Raw genomic sequence first — 20,529 nt, 5'->3', positions numbered from 1 at the left:
AGGGCAATCTTCTCACGTGCCAAGAACCGATTCTACAACGCACAGGTAAGCCTCAGCAGAGGCCGCCTCAAGACTTTCCCACGTCTGCTCCCTCCTCGCTGCTCCATTACTGCTCCGGTCCTGGATGTCACCGGGTGCTGGCGGGAGCCTGTCCCGTGCGGAGGCTCCATCCTCCCCCACCAGAGGAGGGGAGTCGGAGGCCCGACCGAGCGGCGGGTCACGTTCTCTGCAGCGAACCGTTCCCTGGCTTGACACTCACGCTAAGAAACACACTTTACATCTCGGCCGACCCCGGGTCCGCAGTCACACGTGTACGCGGCCCCCTGCGGGGGATGTTCTGGTATTTTCTAGGTGACCCCGTTTGCTTTCTACAAAATGCCGGCCGGCCTCCAGCGACCTTCCTGCGGGACCCGACGCTGGCCCCGCATCAGCCGGGCCGGGGCCGGAGGGCGCCCGACAGACCCGCGCGCGCCGAGCCGCGGGCCAGCCAGGTCCCGCTCCGGCTCCCGGGGCCGACACCCAGGACGCCCAGGACGCCCGCGGGCGGGAGCCGGGCCAGGCCGGGCCTCGAGGCGCTGGAGGCGGGCGGGGACTTATTCTAAGGTGTGGGGGAGGGAGGGTGGGGAGGCGCCGCGCTCAGCGCTTTATATTTAGCGGCCGACGCGCCGGAAGCGCTCCCGCCCGCGGCTGCCACGGCGCCCCGCGCCCCGAGGGCGGCCCCGCCTCCCCGCCGCCCTCCGGCCCCGGCCCCCCTCTCTCAGCGGGCAGGGACTCCTGGCCCTCCGGGTCTACTTCGAGGGACAGGGGCTCCGAACCCGCGGCCGCCTCCCGGGACAGGGACCCCGACCCCCGCCTCCGCTCGGCGGGACAGGGACTCCCGGCCCCACGCCTGCACCGCGCGGGCCGAGACCCCGAGCCTCGCCTCCGCGTCGCGCTCAGGGACCCCGGCCCGCGGGCGCTGGAGAGGGGGCGGGCATACCCCGGCCGGGCGGCCTTCCCGCCGGAGCAGGGGAAGCTGTCCCGGCTTCTTCCGCACGGCAGATGCCCGACCGGGGGTCCGCCGCTCGCAGGCTCGCCGCACCGCGACCCCGCAGGGCCCAGGCGCTCCGCCCCAGCCCCGCCCCTCCGCCCGCCGGCCCCGCCCCTCCGCTCGCCGGCCCCGCCCTCCCGGCACGCGCACGCGCGCTCCGCCCCTCCCGAGGCCCACCCCTTCTCCGCATCCCACCTCCCCCCCCCCCGCCCCCGCGCCGCCCCGACCGCTGAGCCTGCCCGCCGGGTCTCGTGCTCCGAACCAGCGCAGGGCCCGCCGGGAGTCGGCTGAGGAGGGGGCGGAGAGCCGGGGAAAGCCCGTCCGGGCCCGCGGCGCGGCCATATTTAAAGGGAGGCCGGCGCGGCGAGCCAATGAGCGCCGAGCGTGCGGGGGCGGGGCGTGGCGGCGCGAGGCCCCGGATGTGGCGGCCGCGGCCCCTCCTCCCCCGCGCTCCCCTCAGAGCCCCCGGCCGCGCGCCGCCGCTCGCTCGCTGGTCCCAGCGCAGGCCCGTCGGGCGGCGGTGAGGAGGCGCCGAGGCGGAGGAGCGGGCGGCGGCGGCGAGGCGACCGCGCGGAGGCGAGCGGGCCGGGCCCAGCCGGGCGGCCGCCGCCATGAGCGGCTCCTCGGGCACCCCGTACCTGGGCAGCAAGATCAGCCTCATCTCCAAGGCGCAGATCCGCTACGAGGGCATCCTCTACACCATCGACACCGACAACTCCACCGTGGCGCTCGCCAAAGGTAGCGGCCCGGCCGCGCCAACCGCCCGGCCCCGCCCGCCAACAGCCCGCGGGGCCCCCCGCCCCCCGCGGCGCCCCCCGCCCGCCTCCCCGCCCCCCGCGGCGCCCGGCCGGCACAAAGCCCCCCCCCGGCCGCGGCCGCCGCTCATTGTGCGCGGCCCAGCCCAGCCCGCGGGAGGGGAGCGTCGGGGGGCGCCGCGGGGGGCGGGGGGCGGGTCCGGCTCCGGCCGCGCCGCCCCCTCCCCCGCGCAGCCCACCTCTGCAGGTGGGGGGCCGGCGGGCGCGCAGGGCCGGGTCCCCGCGGGGGAGGGGGCGGGGCGAGGGGCCGGGTCCCGGGGCTCCCGGGCCTCCCCGGAACACGACTCCCGCAAGCCCTTCTGGAACCTATTAGGCAGCCGGGGCCTCGAGCGCGAACGCACAGCGCGTCCGCCGGAGCCTCCCGCCGGGACGGGGCCTCGCTGGGCGCCTCGGGGCCGCGGGGTACGGACGCTGTGCGGGGCCGCGGGGCCGCGGGGGACGGACGCTGTGCGGGGCCGCGGGGCCGCGGGGGACGGACGCTGTGCGGGGCCGCGGGGCCGCGGGGGACGGACGCTGTGCGGGGCCCCGGGGCCGCGGGGGACGGACGCTGTGCGGGGCCCCGGAGCGGCCCGCAGCCTCTTCCCAGCCGGTCGGGGCGGGAGGCGGCTCCGAAGTTTCTTTGTCTTCGTCCTCCAGGGAAGATGGCGAGGCCCTTCCTCGCCTCGGAGGGAGAAGCGCGGAGTGCGGCCGCGGCGGCGGAAGCCCTGTCCGTTCCCGGGGTCTCGTGGGGCCTTCGGAGGTCCGGGCTCGGCCCGCCCGCTGCGGCCGTCGGGGGAGCGCCCGGCCCTCGCTCCGCTGTCCGGGAATGGCCCTACCGCTGGGCTCCGGGCTCTGGGGCGGACGACTGCGTCGCTCCGGGGGAGCGCTGGGGCTTGCAGACCCCGTGTCTGCTGACGCGTCCGCTTGGCACGCGGGGATGTTGGCCCGAGATTCTCGCTGGGGAAACTGAGGCCCAGAGTGTCCGGTCCTGAGCAGGAGTTGTGTCAGTTCAGGAGAGGCTGCTTCAAGCCCTGCGCCACGGACTGCAGGAGGACAGGCTCGGGCAGACCCTAGTCCCGGCCGCTAAGGGCCCCCACGCCCCAGGAAGGCTCTCGCGCCGCTGGTGCGGTGGGTCCCGGCTCTGGCCCGCTGCTCCCCGCGTCTGTGAGAGCCCCTCCCCCGGCAGGCTGTGGGACGGTGAGGAGCAACCTCCGGCTTCTCTCCCGGCAAACCAGACTCCCAGGGGTGGCACGTGGGGTGAGGCTTCGAGAAAAAGCAGCTGTCGTGCTGTTTGATCCCTGAAGGCGGCTGCGCGGCTGCTCTGCGAGGCGGACCTGGTTTGCTGGGGGCGCCGGGCCTCCTGGTTCCCACCGGAGAGTGTCCAGCTTCCCGGGGCGGTCAGGCTCCGATGTCCTTAACTTGTCGTCTTTGTGACCTAGAACCTATGGAGTCTTGCCAGCTGGGGTCTTGTAGGTACTGTGCGTGGGGAATTGGGGGGTGGGGTCGTGGTCGAAGGTGGACCACGGACGCCCTGCCCTGGATGGTGTGCGGGGCCGGTCCTGGCATGCCTGAGGGCCCCGCCGAGAGGATGGAGGGAACGCCCTTGGCCGAGGACGATGAGCTGACCCCTCTTTCTCTCGGCTCCGAAGTGAGGTCTTTCGGGACTGAAGACCGCCCCACAGACAGGCCGGCCCCCCCCAGAGAGGAGATCTACGAGTACATCATTTTCCGGGGAAGCGACATCAAGGATATCACCGTGTGTGAACCTCCGAAAGCTCAACACACGCTCCCGCAGGACCCTGCTATTGTTCAAGTAAGTGTGCGGCTCCGCTCTGCTGTGGGCACGGCCTCCAGAGGCGCGGGTTTCCGGGCGGAACGTGGTGTCCTCTGTTTGGCGGCAGCGCTCCGCTCGGGGAATAGCCATTTAGCGAAAAGTGGTTTAATTTCTGTGTGGGCTGTGGGCGCGCCTACAGAAAGTCCGCAGCTCAGCACCCGCTAGCGTGCGCTGTAGAGGGAGACTCCCCTTGTGTGCGAAGGGGGGGTGGTCCCGTCTTGTCTGGGGTGTGAGGGGGATCATCTGTCACTAGATTTGGGTTGGGACGGCAGGACTTGCTCTCTCGACACTGTCCGGGTTGTAAGTTCCAGTGCTTTGGGACGCTGAATTTGTAATTCTTGTAGCATACACCTGCCTGCTGTGTAAAAGCATAATTTTTAAAAAATTTTTATTTGATTTTTTTAAAGATGTACTTATTGGGGAAAGAGCATGGTAGGGTTGGGGGTCCTGGGGAGAGGGAGAAGACGACTCCCTGCTGAGCAGATCCAGATCCCTGGACCCAGAGATTATGATCCTAGCGGGAAGGCAGTTACTTTACTGACTGAGCCATCTGGGCGTTCCCATTAAGGCATAATTGCATAGGATTACCAGGGAACCTAGATTAATATTTTTTTGACTTAGAATTTAAATATTCCCTGGTTCCTCGGAGGTCTGTACTATGGGAGGTGCTCCCTGGAGGGTAGGAGCCGCTGTGGCGGGTTCTGGGGACGAGAGGAGCAGTCCCAGGCCAGACTGAAGAAAGGTTTGCAGCGAGAGTTCTCAGGGACTTCAGAAGAGTCAGGTACCTGAGCCAGGCTCCAAGGGACAAAGGGGCCTTTTGGGAGCAACAGGCAGCAGTGTCCCTGAAAGCGGGGGGGCCGGAGAAAGGATGCTCCTCTGGGAACCACGTGGCTGTACTCCTGTGTGTTGGGGCAGGGCCAACCTGAGGACGGTGCACCCGTACGGAAGCTGGACGACTTGACGACAGCGGGCGTCATTAGAGGGCTTGAGTTAGGGGAAATGGAGGTCCGAGTTACCTGGACAGGGAGTGTTGGGTATGGCACGTGGGAAAGGCAGCTTGGAGCCCCCTTTGGCCGTCCTGGAAGTGCCCCCTGCACCCCCCCAGTCTCCAGGAATACAGGCTGACAAACCGGCTGCCTTTCCTCACCTGAGCGGTGCTTTCCAGGCGGGTGATGGGGGGGCCTTGCGCTGCTCTCATCTGTGTGTCTCGTTGCTCAGTCTTCCCTGGGCTCGGGCTCCTCCTTCCAGCCGCACGTGCCTTACAGCCCCTTCAGAGGAATGCCGCCCTACAGCCAGCTGGCTGCCAGCTCTCTGCTTAGCCAGCAGTACGCCGCTTCCCTGGGTCTAGGTGAGTAACCTCTTTCTATCTGGTAAACTGCTCGTGCGACGACCTCCGGGAGGCAGGGATACTCCGCTTGTGTCGCATGCTTAGTACGTTACTCAGTGCGACTTGAGCTGGCTAGAACACGTAGTGCTACTCAGAGTGCAGAGTTAGCAGCCTGAGTTTTGGAACAGATGATTCAAATCAAAATTCATTTGAAATGTTGGTCTGGGTGGAAGTCATGATACATTGGCTTCAATAGGAAACAAGTGTTTCGCGTGATTACGGATGAGTTCTGACTACAGGCACCTTGCAGGCTTGTAAATGCAAAAGTTGCATCAACACCTCTCTGTGACAATCCCCGTATTGTCCGTGCTCTGCTCACAAGTTCTTTCCCCAAAGGCGAACGAACTCTGGAATGAGGTTCTCTCCCGCACACGTAGAGGGAGGGTCTGCCTGGCCCTTGACGTAGCTTTTCCATGTGTTCAAATCCTGGAGTCGCCAGTCTGCTCCTCGGGCGCAGGGCTTCGAGCAGGCCCTGTAGACTGGCTCTTGGGTCTGGGTCACTCTCTCACCAAGGTGTTTGGATTGCTGCTCCGGTGTGTGGGTACCTCTCTCGGCCTGGCTCGCCGTGTTTCTAGAGTAGGATTGTGTGAGCCACGTGTCTTGCGAGAGACTGCTTGGCTCTTTCCAAGCTTGCTAGACACAGGACGAGTGTCTCGTTACTTATTTGTGTACCTTCTCTTTTGCTCTTCTCTCCTCTGTCTTCTTTAGAGAAGCTGGTGAGCCCTCCAGCCTCGGCCGCAGCTTCCAGCCCTAGTTCTTCTCCATCTCCACAGCCCGCCTCAGAGCTTGACATGTCCTCAGAACCACATCAGCTCACTTCCAAGGGTAACCGCAGTCTGGGAGAGCTGCATGCTGTCTTGCCATCCTGAGAGCAAGGGGGTAAACCAGTAGCCCAGAGTGACAGTAGCTGTAGCCAAGCCCGTGGGGTCAGTTAAGCTGCCTCCGTGTGATTTAGTGTGTGGTCCTGATTTATTAACGATCTCCCAGTGTTTTAAAGAAGAGATTGGAAAGAAGTGACCAAGCACTTGGTCACTCTCCCTGGGCCCAGGGTCTGTTGTGACCTGCACGGGGACCACCGAACAAGCGAACTTTCCCTCTCCGCAGAAAGCCCTTCCCGGGGGTTTCTGCTGGTTCCAGTTGTGCTCTGATTGCTGGGTGAGACCGGAGTGGAGGGTCCCTGAGAAACTCACGTGTTGTTTTGGGAACTGGGTGCCACATTGGTCAGCCATAGAGGTCTGGGATAGCTTTGTAGCGGGAAGCCCCTGCAGACCTAGGAGGCTGGCTCGACCTACCGACCAGGCGAACGGCGTGAGCATCACGACCAGCTTCTTAATGCTCATGTGCACTACCTGCCTCAGCTGGGCTGTGACGCCTCTTGACCTTTCCTGGTGCTGAGATTCACGTGCCTGCCTGTTTGAGGTCAAGCACAGGAGCCCTGCCTTCGCTGTGGGGGCTCCCGCCGTGGCACACGACTGCCGTCAGTCTGTTACTCTGCCTGTGGTGTTCTCTGCTCCTGCACCGATGCCGGTGTGTCCGAGTTGGGGAAGCAGTAGTGTTTTTTCTCGGTTAAGATGACATCAGACACTCATCGTTCCTCGGATTGTTTGCATGAAATTGCTGAGGCAAGATGGTTTAACTGGTTTCTTTTCTCAAAAGCAAAGGTGCCTGAGCGTCTTGCGCCCCGGAGTTAGAGTGGCAGGAGCAGTCCGTCTGGGTCTCTGGGAAGGCCCTGCTGGGCGAGGTGACGGGCTGGGCCGGCTGCTCTGCCCTGGCGCCTGTCGTGGGCGGGGCCACGAGCAGCTTCCGTGCTGGTCGTAGGGGACTTTTTCACAGGTGTTACCTTAGTGTCTGTGCCACATGGACAGTAAGAAAGGTGGAGGAGCCGGTCTTCACGTGTGCCGGGCTGCCTCTCCTCATAGTCCCTGCTGTGGTTAGGGCTCCGTTTTTCTGTGTCAAAGCTCTGGACCTCCACCCAGCACCCCCCCCACCCCCCCCCAGACTGCGGCGAGGAGAGGAGATGGGCCAGTGCGGGTGGCGTGCCTGTCCCCTGTCCCGGTCTCCCCAGCAAGGCTCGGCCTCTGAGCTCAGGGCTGCAGCGTGGCAGGAATGGACCTCGCGCGCGCCCGCCTTCGGGGGCAGCCGGGGAGCCTTCGTTTCTTCCTGACGGCGTACCTCTCCGTAGTCGGCTTTTGTCACAGCGCCCTTTCCAGTGGTGGTGTTCCTGGGGCGGAAACAACAGTGTTCTGGAATTTAAAGAGTGATCACTGTGTTTACTACAAAATCCTGAACTGGGACAGTTCTCGTTTAGAGCGCAGTAGGATGAAATAAGTTCTCAGACGGTGAATTTGCCGGCATCTTGGAACCCACGGAGCCCCCTTGGGGTTAGAGCTTATGTGGTTTTTAGAAAGCTCCATTTGTTCCTTTGTTTTTATGCGTCCCCCTCCGGCCCCGGAAAGTTGTTTCTAAACCGCCTGGGGGTGTTCGTTGTTGGCGGGGTGCTTCTCTCCTCAGCTGTCTGGTCCATAGCTTGGGGGTCCTGGGGCTCAGGGCTCCCGGATGAACCGGCCGTGTTGCTGCCTGGCTAGACATGGGGGGTGGGGGTGGAGTGGGGGTGGGGGAGAGGGCTCCGGGGGGGCGTGGCTGGGATCGGGAGAATCTCCCAGGCGGGTCCCTTCAACCGCCTGGCATGCCACCCAGCAGGCGTGGCCGGCGGGGTGTGAGGTCGCTCTCTCTGGTTTTAAGCCCTCCTTCCCTTCCCGTCTCAGGAGCCGGTTTTCCATCCGTCCCAGTCGGCAAGAGCCCCATGGTGGAGCAGGCTGTGCAGACTGGTTCTGTGGATAACCTGAACGCCAAAAAGCTGTTACCCGGCAAGGGCCCCGCAGGGGTGCAGCTCGGCGGGCGGCCCGCGCAGCCCGGCAGCAAGAGTGGCAGCGGTACTAGCGCACGTCGTCCTCCGGGGCTTCGCGTTCTCAAAGCGGCACGCTGCTTCCTGGGGTCCTTTCTCTGCCTGCCTCCTTTCTTTTTGTTTTTCCTTTTTTTTTTAATTGAACAGCACCGATCCCTGTCCCCATCCTAAACACCATGTGCTTTTGCAGGGCCTCCCCTTGCTGCATGTCCCCTGTGGTGGTGCCACCCTGCTTCCGTCGCTGGGCTCCGCTTTTGTAGGCGCTCGCCTTACTCTTCCCTTTTGCGCCTTAGATGTAGCTCAGCCGGCAGCTGTGCCAAGTCAAGGGCAGGTGAATGACGAGAACAGAAGGCCTCAGAGGAGGAGATCAGGTAACAGCTGTTGCTTCTTGAGTTCTGGGGCGCCTCGCCCTGTCCAGGTGTGCTCTGCTTCCCCCGCACCGCCCCCCACCTTATCTCTGGTGACGGTTTGGGGGGTGCTGGGGCTCAGTGTCTGCTGCTGTGTGCTCTGTTCCCTCCTTGTCCTCCGTGTCTCAGCGAGTGACGTCAGGTTGGTGGCTTACCAGCCGTGGCTTCCTTTCCTCTCACAGGGAACAGACGAACAAGGAATCGCTCCCGGGGGCAAAACCGCCCGACTAACGTCAAAGAAAACACAATCAAGTTTGAAGGCGACTTTGATTTTGAGAGCGCCAATGCCCAGTTCAACAGAGAGGAGCTGGACAAAGAGTTTAAGAAGAAACTGAATTTTAAAGGTGTTTGCCGTTATTTGGAAATTGTTGTCTGTCCAGGAGTATCTAGAAGCAGTTCAAGGACAGACGGGCAGGGTTGGGGTGGGGGGTTGGTATGCAGTAGGGCCGCTGGCCAGTGTGGAAGTGGCGCTCCCTAAGGAGTTCTGAAGGAGCAGAGGAGCCTTGGGGGCCTCGTGGGGACTGTGCTTGCTGGGGGAGGGGAGCAGACCGGGCGGCCCCCCAGCGGACAGGAGCAGTTTATAAGGAGATTCCGCCAACACTGAAGGCCGCCCCCATCCCCCCCGCAGCGCTCCCAAGGCCTGAGGACAGCTGCCAGGAGGGTCTGCTCGGGGAGAAGGGGTGCTCGGTTCATGTCCCAGCATCCCAGTGTGTTCTTCTCCGTGCAGATGACAAAGCCGAGAAGGGGGACGAGAAGGACTCGGCAGTGGTGACCCAGAGTGACGATGCCCCCGCTGAGGAGGACCACCTGGGGCCCAACTGCTACTATGACAAGTCCAAGTCCTTCTTTGACAACATCTCCTCTGAGCTCAAGACCAGGTCGGGGGGCCGGGGGAGGACTCGGGGCTCAGGGCTCGCGAGGCCTGGATGGGCTGGCAGGAAGACCCTCGTTCTGCCTCACACCCCCTGAGATCAGGGCCTGCTCTCTTGAAGAACAGTCTCCGCTCTAAGTTCAGGGCCAGTCTAGGATCCTACTCACATCTTTGCCATGTGGGCACCTCGGTCCTGGTGGTGTCTGCAGGTGGCAGTTTGGAAACCTCCTGGCAGTCACGGGGACCTGGGTTCGGCTTCTGTCTTGGCTTTGTAGCCCCTTTGTCCATTAAAGCTGGGGTGGGCACTGCCCTGTTCCTGGTTCCCAGTGGACCCTGGGGGCCCGAGGCCTTGCTACTTGCAGCAGCCAGCCAGGGTTCTGTTTTTTTGGGGGGGGTTCTTTTGTCTGGTTGCTGGAGGTTGGGGACCCTGTCGTGCGTTTTCAGTGCCGTGCGGCTCGTGCTTGGATGCTGCCGTGCGAGTGAGCAGAGTGGGGAACGGAGTCTGTAGGATGGGCACATCGTGGAAGTCCGGAGCGCCAGCCACACTGCTGGGCGGCGAGGGCACCGCACAGAGCAAGCTGGGAGTCCTGACTTGCCCGCATCTCTGGCCTGGCAGGGAAAACCCGATAAAAGCATGAGCAGGTCTAGGAGAGAAATGCCTCAGGGAATGGGAGGGGAAGGGTGGGCAGCGGGAGGATAGAGGTCAGTCGGATGTGGCGATCTCACCACATGTGGTGTTGGGGAGCCAGTGGAGGGGGGAGTGAAGGAAGCTGCTGCAGACAGGCTGCCCGGGCGAGGCTAGTCGGTCTGGGATGAAGGGGACGTGTGCGTGGGGGTGCTCGGTCGTAGTAGGTCAGAGTGACGAGCAGCTCGTGTGTGGAGAGCCGTGGGCAGCTGTCCGGGCGGGAGCTGGGGGGCGATCCCGTCTGACCCTTCGGCGGTCTCCGGTGAGCATGCTGAAGGTGGGGATGGGCGCGGCTGGGCAGCCCGGCCGGAGGCTTTTGCAATAGTCTGAGTGTTTGGGAATAAGGTGGTGGTGGCAGGGGAGGGGAGAGCCTCCGAACAGGGTGCGCTGACCTCGTGGCGGGGAACCAGCACGACCTGGGCTTGCTGGCCTGGGGCTGAAGGGCGCAGCTGCTGCTGCTGCTGCTGAGTGAGGCCTGCGGGGACCATAGAACAGGAGCTCAGTGCTGGTGCATGGCCCGAGAGCTGCCTGGAAACAGACACAGGGCTCCTCTCCTGAGCTGCTGAGGGGGGTGTCTGAGCATCTGTGGCGTGAAGGACAGCAGGACAGCATGCGGTTTTGGTGCCGTGTCCCCACTGCCCCCAGCGTGCGAGCATCACGTTCTCGGAGACGCTGTTCCATCTAGCCCAACCCCCTCCTCACTTGTCTGAAGGGGACCGTCACCTGCTCTGGGTCCTGGAGCCCACAGGGGCCCTGCCTCGCATCATGTGCTCGCTTTCATTGGTGAAAATGAAGTTGAGTTGATGCCGAAGAGAGAAACAGACCTGGCTGGAGATGTGGCTGGGAGTGGCTGTGGCGCGGGCTCCGGGGTTGCTGGGCCAGGCCCGGGTCATCCCCTCTGCGGACCCCGGCAGCCATCCCCACCTGTCGGGCTTTCTTCCCCTTGGGCTCCATGAGGCTGGGGCCTGGCTCGGAAAGGGGTGAGCAGGGACCACTGCCGTTGGTCTCACGCCCCATCTGTGCTTCAGTTCCAGGCGGACAACGTGGGCTGAGGAGCGGAAGCTCAACACAGAGACCTTTGGGGTGTCAGGAAGGTTTCTTCGTGGCCGTAGCTTCAGGGGTGGATTTCGAGGGGGCAGGGGCAACGGTACAACCCGGCGCAACCCAACGTCCCACAGAGCCGGGACCGGCAGGGTGTGAGTGAGGATGCCGCCCGCGGTGAGTGAGGGAAGGAAGTTTCTGGGCCCTCTGCAGGGAGGCGTTGGGGGGGAGGGCCCGAGAGCCAGCCTCTCTGCAGGAAGAGCGGAGGAGCCCGGAGCAGCTGGCTCTGGTTTCCAGTAAGAGCCAGGATGAGGGCCTCGACCCTCCCAGTCACCCAGAGGCCTCCTAGGGAGGGCAGGCCCCAGTGTGGTCAGAGCGTGGTCAGCAAGGACACTTGTCCCAAGCCAGCCTCCCTACCCCGGCCTGCAGGGACTCCGGGACTGCCAGTGACTTGTGTGCCCCGTGAGTCTGGGCGGTGGGTGGGTCACAGGTGTGCCTGGAGCTGACCCGCCTCCTCCAGGTTGGGTTCTGGAGTTCCCTCTCTGTCCCCCACGTGCACCAAGATGATTTCTATTTTCGGTTGTGATTGCAGAGTCTGGGGAGCCCGGGGCTCACTGGAGCGCGGCGGGGGGATGAGCACCCCGTCCTCCCGGGGAGTCTGCATGCCTGGTTCCTGCGGGGCGGCTGCCTCGGGGAGTGTGCTGAGCTAAGGTACTCACTTGGTGTCCTGTCCCCTTCTCACAGGCGCCTCTGGAAGTCGCACAGAAATGACGCTGTGTCTGCGGATGTGGGAAGCGCTGCACTTACCGGGAGACGGGGGTCACTTTGTTTACGGAGTTTGGGAAATTCCCGTACTGCTACTTATGTTCTGAACTTAATTGAACTTGGACATGGTCTGAGTTAGAACCACTTGTTTTGGGGGAAGTATCCGTGGGTGACCTCTTGGAGGTATTTTGGCCTGTCTTTCCTCTTTAGTTGCGCACAGCCTGATTCTAAGGTTCTGGTATTTTGGAGAAAGGTTTTAGAGCAAAAGCTTGATCCTCATTTTGTGACTTTTCTTTGTGACAGCTTTGATTTTTTTCAAATGGAACCAAATCCCATTTGGCAAATGTGGCAGCCAAGTGTGCATCTCTATAACCCAACTGGTCTCTGGTGCTGCTGGCCTGGCACCCCCACGGCCACAGGTGGGGGGGTCTCAGGAGCCAGGCAGGGCCAGCATGGGAGCGTGTGGGGGTGGGTGGGCATTAGGGCCAGGAGAGTGGAGTGTCCCACAGATCATGTTGTATGAGCAAACCAGACAACCGTTACATCCAGAGTGGCGATGTCAAGGGTTAGAGCTGGTGGGGGGGGCGGGGGGGGGCAGGGAAGAGGCGGAGTCCTGGAGGCTTAGGACGGGTCCTGAACTGAAGCTCGGAACCGTTGCTCAGAGCCTGGCTTCCATAGGAATCGGGGTTGGGGGCCAAAGTCCAGGGACCTGTGGGGTCCCTGTCCTTCGTGCCCCATCCCTGCCATCCCCAGACCCGGTCCGGTCAGTACTGGACTCTGGCCTCTGTTCAGTGTCTCATCCCCTTGGAAATGAGCCAGTCTTTTTTGCAAGGTCGGTTGACCTAAAACATTATTTCTTCTTAATTGTAAATAGTTGCGTTTTTGTTTTACGGGGTGGAGGGTGGGTGGGGCACATAAACTCGTTGCATGAGTAAATGGGTCAGACCTGTAGTGTGAGCATGCGTCCTTCTGCCGGAGAGGGCCCTGTGTTGAACATAAGCACCTTGGTAACTAAACCCCTTTAAATAGCTATAAAGGTTTTAGTTCTGTATTGATTCAGTTACTGTAAAAGCTTGGGTTTATTTTTGTAGGACTTAATGGCTAAGAGTTAGAACATAGCAATGGGCTGCTCTGTTGGAGTAATGTAAATTATAATTATAAATAAACATGCAAACCTTTACAACTTTTTTCTTCTCTGCTCTTAAAGTAAATAGTTCTGTTGATTCTGCAGCCTGAGTCACATCTTGTGTGACATGCCCGTCCTGAGGCGGGAGAGGTTATGCAGGCCTCAGGCTGGTAGGACCTCTGGGGACACCTGCTGCTCCTGTGTGAGCTGACCGCTGGTCTGGAGGAAGGTGTGGGTCAGTCCAGCTTCACAGTGGGCCACCCTGGCTCTGCCTCCCAGACACTTGGGGCACAAAAGTTTTTAAAAATTCAGTTCACAGATACACCTGCTTCAGAAGCCATCCTTTTGCTGCTTTGCCACGGCCTCTGAGCTCCGCAGAGCTTGCCTGTCCTTGGTGCCATCGGGCCTGTTCCAGGCTTTGACCCCAGCACCATGTGTAAGAGCAGCCCACGGGCCTGGCCTGGGTTTCTGGCCGACTCTGAAAGCAGTGTCAGAGGCCCAAGGCCTGTCCCATCTTGCCATGCCTGCCTGGGGTTCCACTGGGCCCCGAACAGGACCGGGCAGCGGGGAGTCGGACTGCAGTGTTGGGATTTCAAGATTCTGGGCAGCCTTCCTTTGAAGGGGGTGGACACAGACCAGGAACATTCTTGCCCAAGAAGAAATGAAAATTTTCCGTAGTGTGTGTGCGTGCTGGATGCAGGTGCCCAGGGCACGAATTCTAAATGAAGTGGGGGACTCAGCAATTGCCCTAGGCCGGTATTTGTTAGCGAATCCAGATGTAGTCCAGTCAGTTTACCACTAGGACTAATTTTGCTCTCAAAACTTGAAGCTGACATGTTGACAATTACATATTTGATGCTGAGCTTTATTGAACCCTACCTGGACCTTTGTATTCCTTTTAGAAGAGAGAATATGTATGTGTCATTCGGTGAGAATTCAGCCAAGAGATGTCTTAGACGGACGTGCAAAGCAGAGCCCTGGAGTCCTAACAACATGGCTGGAAGGGGAACCAGCCCACAGATGCGAAGAGCCCTTTATGCCATGTCCTGGGCCGCAGGGAGACGGGGGATCTGTCAGCAGGCCTGATAGCAGAGCCTCCTCTGAAGCCGCAAAGCTGGGGATGGAGGGAGTTAGTCTCTGGTATAGACCCAGCCGGGGACCAGGACCGAGGCTGAAAGCAGGGTTGTCACTGGCTACAGTGAGAGCGGGCAGGGGGCCGTCAGCACCAGGAAGATTAGGAACGTCCAGACTGGGTCTGCTCCAAACCAGAAACACAGGACTTGTCCTGAACAAAGCTGCTGCTTTGCAGAATTTTGAATTCAAAAAACTGAGTGGTGTTTGCTTTTGTCCTTGATCTGCGTGAATGAGGAAACAGAGTGAAGGTCAGAAGGAACAAGGTCAGTCTGGTGAGAACCTCTAATGGGGGAAACTTAAGAGTTTTCTGGGTCCGTGTGAAATGCCACACGCCTGTCTACAGAAGCTGTCACATGCATGCCCTCCTAGAGCTGCCTGAACTCCCGAACCAGAAAGGCAGACACCCCCTGCCCACCACAGCGGCTTGTCTGGCGACAAGGAACATGGAGCGCTCCCACTTAGGGCAGCGCTCGGGAGACAAAGCAAGGGGAAGACGCCACTTGACAGAGCGGTCGTAACTGCACCGAGACACAGATGCTCTTACGAAAAGGTTAACAAACACAGAAATTTATTGCAGGACACATGGACAGTAATAAATGGAATGCAAATGCCCACATATCCTTGACAATCATCCATGATCTGAACTGAGAAGTCCCCGCGAGGCTCCATCATCATGACGCTTTCTTCTGTTTCTTCTTTTCATTCTCTTCTTTCTCTTTTTCAATCTCAGCAACATATTTTTCAATTTCTTCAGGATTTAAAATCTACCGAAGAAAGTTCACGGTTACTCCCACGCCACACGAGGTGCCCAAGAGCAGCAATGCCACTTTTGGGGAGGGAACTTTTGGGCTCCGGCCAGACCGCGCGTCACAGCCGCTGCTCCCGGAAAACCAGGCTGGGTGCGCCGGAGCCCGGCGACAGCGGTCAGAGCCTGCCTGCAGGTGGCTCAAAGCAGAAGCAAATCTGCCCGGCTGCCTACACTTCCTCAGTGTGCCAAGCGAACCTCGTTTGTGGGGGTCTTTGAGAGAACCTCCCTGCTAGCACTCAAGCCACAGGACCAGGGTCCCTGTCCCCTGCATCACTGGGAATGCTCCAGAGTGAAAGACAGCAAATAAACTTCGTGATTACCTTGAGGGGTTGATCTCGCCTCATGACAGCCAGTTCGATGTTTTTGCCGCCAGACTGAACCACCTGGGAAGAAAGAGTAACGTCGGACACCTCTCCCTCCTCAAGGCCACACCGTTCTGGCAAATGCCTCAAACACTGCTCCAGAAGAGAGAGCAGGACACCCTGCAGCCCCAGCCCCAAAGCTTTTGTCCTAACTATAGGGCGATCCCCCCAACCCCCCGCCTGCCTCCTGTAGCCCCTTCCACAGAGCAGCTATGCTCCCTGCTCTCCCCGCCACTGAGCCCCAACAGCTGGCCCCCAGCCCAGCCTTCTGGCTCCCCCCATCCCCCGGCCTCTCTGGCTTTACCAGCCAACACCTCTGAAGTGAGGACATAGCCCCGTGCCCCCAACCATTGTTCCCAGTTCTAATTCCTCAACCTTAGCAGCAGCAGGAGCCCAGCAAGGCTGAGGGAGGGCTCTGAGTCACAGAGTCCACACCTGGTGGTTCCTGTCCTGCCTCGGCTTCTCCCTAGCTGCGTGCTCTCAGGTGAGTTCTCAGAGACTTGGTCCTTGCCTGCTGCAGCCGCGGAGAGGAGTCACTAGAACACCGGGGCAGCGGGCGTCCAGAACAAGCCCTCAAAGGCCCAGCACTCCCCCTGAGGCTCTCAGTGCCTCCCTTCCTGTCACTGGTACACAGGCCCCCCACTTCGGAGCCGTCTGTTCTGCCCACCCCAAGCACCAGGTTTCCAATGCGAACGCACTTCCAGGAGGGCCTTGATAACCAGCTTCACGGTCAGGTCGTCCGTCTCAATGGCTTCATCAGTGTAATTCTTCTCTAGAAATTCACGCACTGACTTGGCGCCCCGGCCTATGGCATTGGCCTGAAGCAGAAAAGTGTGTTATATGGTACAAGGTACAACAACCCAGAGCCAGCCCAAGAACACAGCCCTGGCTTCCTTTTCCTGAAGGCTTCTTGGATTTGGTGCTGATCCTCACCAAGAGTAAGGTTATGGTTACCGGGCAGCGGGGAGTCAGTCTGTAATGTCAGACCTGCAGCGTCCTCACCAAGAGTGCGAATCTTCATCACTGAGAGCACGTGTGCAATTTTACTTTATACCATGTATCCCCACACCTAAACTTGAACTTCCTCTCAAACAGCAAGTTTTTTTTCCCCCTTTTGTAAAGATTTTATTTATTTGACAGAGATCACAAGTAGGCAGAGGCAGCAGAGAGAGAGCTGGGGAAGCAAGCTCCCCACTGAGCAGAGAGCCCGATGCGGGGCTCGATCCCAGGACCCCGGGATTATGACCTGAGCCGAAGGCAGAGGCTTAACCCACTGAGCCACCCAGGCGCCCCTCAAACAGCAAGTTTCATGTTCTTTGCTCCTGTACCAGCAGAAACACCATGAAAAAGAAACGCAGTGTGGGACGTGTGCACCGGCACTGGGAAGACAAGGCCACCCTGAGCCACCAGGAGGCCTAGCACCTTCCAAAAGGCCTCTTCAACCTCCTTTACTGGCAAGACCCCCCGAAGACCCTCTGTCTGGTCAGGGACTCACCTTCCAGGCGTGGTATGTCCCTGAGGGGTCAGTCTGGTAGAGTCTGGGGGTGCCATCAAAGTCGAAACCCACAATAAGGGCAGAGATGCCAAACGGCCTGCGCCCGTTGCTCTGCGTGTAGCGCTGGTGGAAAAGCACATTAATACTTCTTAGTGTGCAAGGCCCCTGGCACCGACCCTTAGCTACACACACAATGTGTGAAGCAGCTAGGCCGTCCCTGAGGGGATGGGGGACGGGACGAGGATGCTCTCACGTTATCTGCCGGGCAAGTGACGAGGGAGCCGAGGCCCGAGCACTCAGCGGTCCTCCTGCCCTGTGTGTTCTTACTCAAAAGGACGTGAAAGCGAGACCCGTGACCAGAACTGCGTCACAGAGCACAACCAAGGCCACTGAAGTACTTAACAGACAAACTTCTGGCTACACAGTCGGTTTTAAAACGACCAGCGTTTCACCACAGGGTGGGGTGGCGCTCAGCATCTCCCAGGTGCTGGGTAACGAGTCATGCAGGGCTTCGAGACTAAAACTCCCATTTTCTTCCAGAAACATGAATTTGGACCATCCCATCCACTAAACGGGAGAATGCCAGCAAAGTGACTAAGCGGTAGAAGTTACGCTTACAGGAATAAAGAACAGGACTGTGCATGAAGTGAGTGCAGTTTTCTGATTCCCCTGAAGTGACACGGGCAAACACCGACACACAGTAACTCGAGCCACTGTGGCCGAACGCCGTGTGACCCAACAGGGACTGCTCTGTAAGCAGAGCTGAGCCACAGGCAGGGGGCCCACCTGCTTCAAACTGGCGATGTAGCGGGTGATATACTCCACGGTGACCGGGTCCTCCACAGTCAGCCGGTGGCTCTGGCACTCCACCCGGGCCCTGTTGATGACTATCCTCGCGTCGGCGGTAAGCCCTGCAACGGCAGAGAATGCTGCCTGACCCAGGCCTCCCCTCCACCGGAGGACGGCCCAGGGCACTTGACCAGACAGAAGCCGACTTAAACCGTTCCTGACTCCCAGCTCTGAGGTCATCTGGGTGACTGGCAGCGGAACGATCAGCCTCTGCGAGCAGCTCAGGCAAAGCGAGTCAATCCCTAGTTTCATCGGGTCAACTGGGATCTTCCCACAGTGGGCCAGCAGGGAGGAGTGCAGGAAAGCCAGACTCTCTCGAGACTGTAAGTACAATCCAGTCACATGCTGCCGACAGCCTTGGTCCAGAGGGCACCCTAATAAGCAAGCACGGTGAAGCTTTTCTCCCCCCACCCCAGTCTAAATCTACAGTCTTAAAACGATTTTTAGTTTACCAATTTACGTATCTTCCAAGAGCAAACCCACCAAGATGGCTTCCAAAGGGCTGATCTTTACTGACCTTTGAGCAATAGGGCACTGGCCCCAGACTCACCTGCGAATGCCATGCAGACGTTGTCATCCAATGCACAGATCTTGCGCACGGTTCTCTCATCCTGCAGTTTGGCCACGGACTTCTTCTCCACGCCCAGAACAACGATGTCCTTTCCTCGCACGCCAACCTTCAATAAAAATGAACACGGTACTTTCGAAAGTGACCAGAGGTTCTCCCTGCAAGCACAGGGCGGTAAGCAGGTGGTAATGTGGCTGGACACCACACCCTGCAGATCACAGATGCTGACCTGATTCTGGCAGAGCTGGCCCAGGTGCATGACTGAGGTGCCCGGTTTCCATTACGATATGATAACAAACTACTTACTGTATCAAGGAGTCACATAAAAGGCTTTTAAGTCTGAAACCCTGACATTCGAATCAAGTGCTCTGAAAGCAGTGTTTTTTGTAGTTGTGAAATGGTACACTCACCCTCCTCCCTCCTGCACTGTGACACACTGACGTGCACACCGTAGGGGAGGCCTGATCTGCTGTCAGGTGGAAGGACTACGGTTGTTCCTGAAGGTCAACCGCTCTCTGTATGGCACACACCGCAGAGGAGAGGGAGAATGAAAGATGTGGGAAAATGCCCAAGGACCAGTTGACTGCCCCCGGTCAGGGAAGGAGCAGAGGAATGGGACCAGGCTTGGAAGACTCTGCTTGGAGATTTCTTAGCAGGGGTACAGTGGGTAATGGGGCTGCTCTGCCCACCTCTACCCCAGAGGTCAGCCCGTAGCACTTCCCAGTCTCAGGCAAAGAAAAACATCTCCACCCACTACCAAATGCCCCCACAGTTGAGAAATACTTGTTAGCACTGTTTCACTTTCTTTTTTTTTTTTTTTAAGATTTTATTTATCTGACACAGAGAGAGAGATCACAGACAGAGAGGCAGACAGTGGGGTGGGGTGGGGGCGGGCAGCAGGGAGCCCAATTCAGAGCTCCTTCCCAGGACCCTGAGATCACCACCTGAGCCTAAAGCACAGGCTTAACCCACTGAGCCACCCAACGCCCCTGTGTTTCACATTTTGAGGCCCGTTCACCTGTGCTCCGTGATCTTCCAGGTGCCCTGGGGGTGGGGGTGGGGAAGACCAGACCCAGAGACGCTGGAAGGAAGAAGCCAAGCCAGCCACCCTGGCTGGCCTGAGGGAATACTAGGGGATGGGGCAGTGTCCCAAGCAGCTCCTCTTCCAGTGCTCTATAGCTTAAGACAAGCCCCAAGATGGATTTTGGACCCCAATTTCCGGACAGATCCGGAAAGAACCCCACTTTACAGCTGGGTCCGGCTCAAGCCTCTGAAATAACACACGCTAAAAAACACAAGCCCTTGTGATACGGCTGGACCCGTGGGCAAGCCAAGAAGCGTCCCAAAGACGTCCCGAATTTAAATTTCCGGCGATCACCAACACGGCCAGTGTGTGCTCAGACGTCACTGCGCGACACGGCGCGGGGCTCCCTCGGCGCCGCCGCAGACCCCGCGGCCGCCGCGCCCGCACGCACCGCCCGCCTGCCCCGCTCCTGCTGACCGTCCCCTCCCCTAGCCGGGAACCTCCGCGTCGGGCCCCCTAAGTTGCTCACACCCTCAAAGGGCCCGCCGAGCCCGCCCTGCGGCTCGGGGCCCAGCCCCGGAGCCTCGGCGCGGCCGGACGGGCAGGGGCAGAGCAGGGGCAGCGGCCAGGCCCGCGCAGCCGGGACCCGCCAACATGGCCGCCCCGGGCCGCGCACACACGCGGAGCCGCGCGAGGCAAGAAGGCTCCTCCGCAGCTCCGCACGCGCCCCGGGGCCGCCGGCCACACTCGCCCGCCGCAGAGGCCGCCCCCGGGCCAGCCGCCCCGGCCCCGGCCCCGGCCCCGGCCCCCGCGGCCGCCCAACGCGCCCCTCCCGCTCCCCGCCGCCTCCCGGGTCCCGCCGCCGCCGCTGGGGCCACCGCAGGCCGCCCGGGCCGACAACGGGGGCCGTGGGCACGGCGGGCCCGGGCCCTCCCCGCGCCGGGCCCCGAGCGCCCCGCCGGCCGCCGCTCACCGCGGTCGAGCCCTTCTTCACGGCCTCCTGCGCGTACTCCACTTGGAAGAGGTGGCCGTCGGGCGAGAAGACGGTGATGGCGCGGTCGTAGCTCATGGCGGCCCGGGCGGCGGCGGCGGGGAAAGCGCACACTCACGGCCGCTGGGCCCGCGGCTCCCGACGCCCCCGCCCCCCCGGCCCTGCGCTGCGGACGTGCGGCGGCGTCGGCGGCGTCCGGGGGCGTCGGCGGACGTGCGCGCGCGCCGGGGCGGGGCCGGGCCGAACCACCGGCTGCCGGGCGCGGGGGGCGGCGGCGGCGCGGCGGCGGGGGGCCGGGCGCGGGGCGCGGAGGGGCCGCCCGCGGGGCGTCGCCGGGGACTCGGCCGCGGCCGTGGGGGGCGCGCGGGGGTGGCGGCGCGGCGGGCCCGGGGGCGGCGCCGGGGCACGGCGGGGCGGGCGAGCCCACGGGGCGGCGCCCCCCGCGCCCCCCGC

The 20,529-nt window shown here is 61.2% G+C and overlaps 2 protein-coding genes across 6 annotated transcripts; one reads left to right on the top strand and one right to left on the bottom strand.

Moving 5' to 3' along the window:
• Positions 1-1,453: 1,453 nt before the first annotated feature.
• On the top strand, positions 1,454-12,906 carry LSM14B (LSM family member 14B). 5 transcript variants are annotated; one of them, XM_059134584.1, is made up of 10 exons: positions 1,456-1,768; positions 3,474-3,637; positions 4,907-5,006; positions 5,754-5,870; positions 7,811-7,978; positions 8,244-8,321; positions 8,540-8,701; positions 9,085-9,235; positions 10,942-11,131; positions 11,699-12,906. In XM_059134584.1, the coding sequence occupies exons 1-9, from the start codon at positions 1,642-1,644 to the stop codon at positions 11,111-11,113; spliced, it is 1,239 nt and encodes a 412-aa protein (XP_058990567.1). In that variant the 5' UTR covers positions 1,456-1,641; the 3' UTR covers positions 11,114-11,131; positions 11,699-12,906. The 5 variants fall into 5 exon arrangements, with proteins under 5 accessions (XP_058990570.1, XP_058990567.1, XP_058990568.1 ...); XM_059134583.1 differs by having other exon boundaries at positions 1,460-1,768; positions 4,877-5,006; XM_059134587.1 differs by lacking the exon at positions 5,754-5,870 and having other exon boundaries at positions 1,454-1,768.
• A 1,624-nt stretch (positions 12,907-14,530) lies between these two features.
• Positions 14,531-20,250, bottom strand: PSMA7 (proteasome 20S subunit alpha 7). The gene is made up of 7 exons (XM_059134588.1): positions 20,059-20,250; positions 18,044-18,170; positions 17,431-17,555; positions 16,645-16,767; positions 15,848-15,967; positions 15,108-15,170; positions 14,531-14,743 (listed from the first exon to the last, which is right to left on the bottom strand). The coding sequence occupies exons 1-7, from the start codon at positions 20,152-20,154 to the stop codon at positions 14,651-14,653; spliced, it is 747 nt and encodes a 248-aa protein (XP_058990571.1). The 5' UTR covers positions 20,155-20,250; the 3' UTR covers positions 14,531-14,650.
• Between the last annotated feature and the right edge of the window lie 279 nt (positions 20,251-20,529).

This window comes from Mustela lutreola, chromosome 9 (assembly GCF_030435805.1).
Source record: "Mustela lutreola isolate mMusLut2 chromosome 9, mMusLut2.pri, whole genome shotgun sequence".
NCBI classification, from domain to species: Eukaryota; Metazoa; Chordata; class Mammalia; order Carnivora; family Mustelidae; genus Mustela; species Mustela lutreola.
Note: the sequence above shows the minus strand (reverse complement) of the source record. Positions and strands in the feature narration are given on the sequence as shown.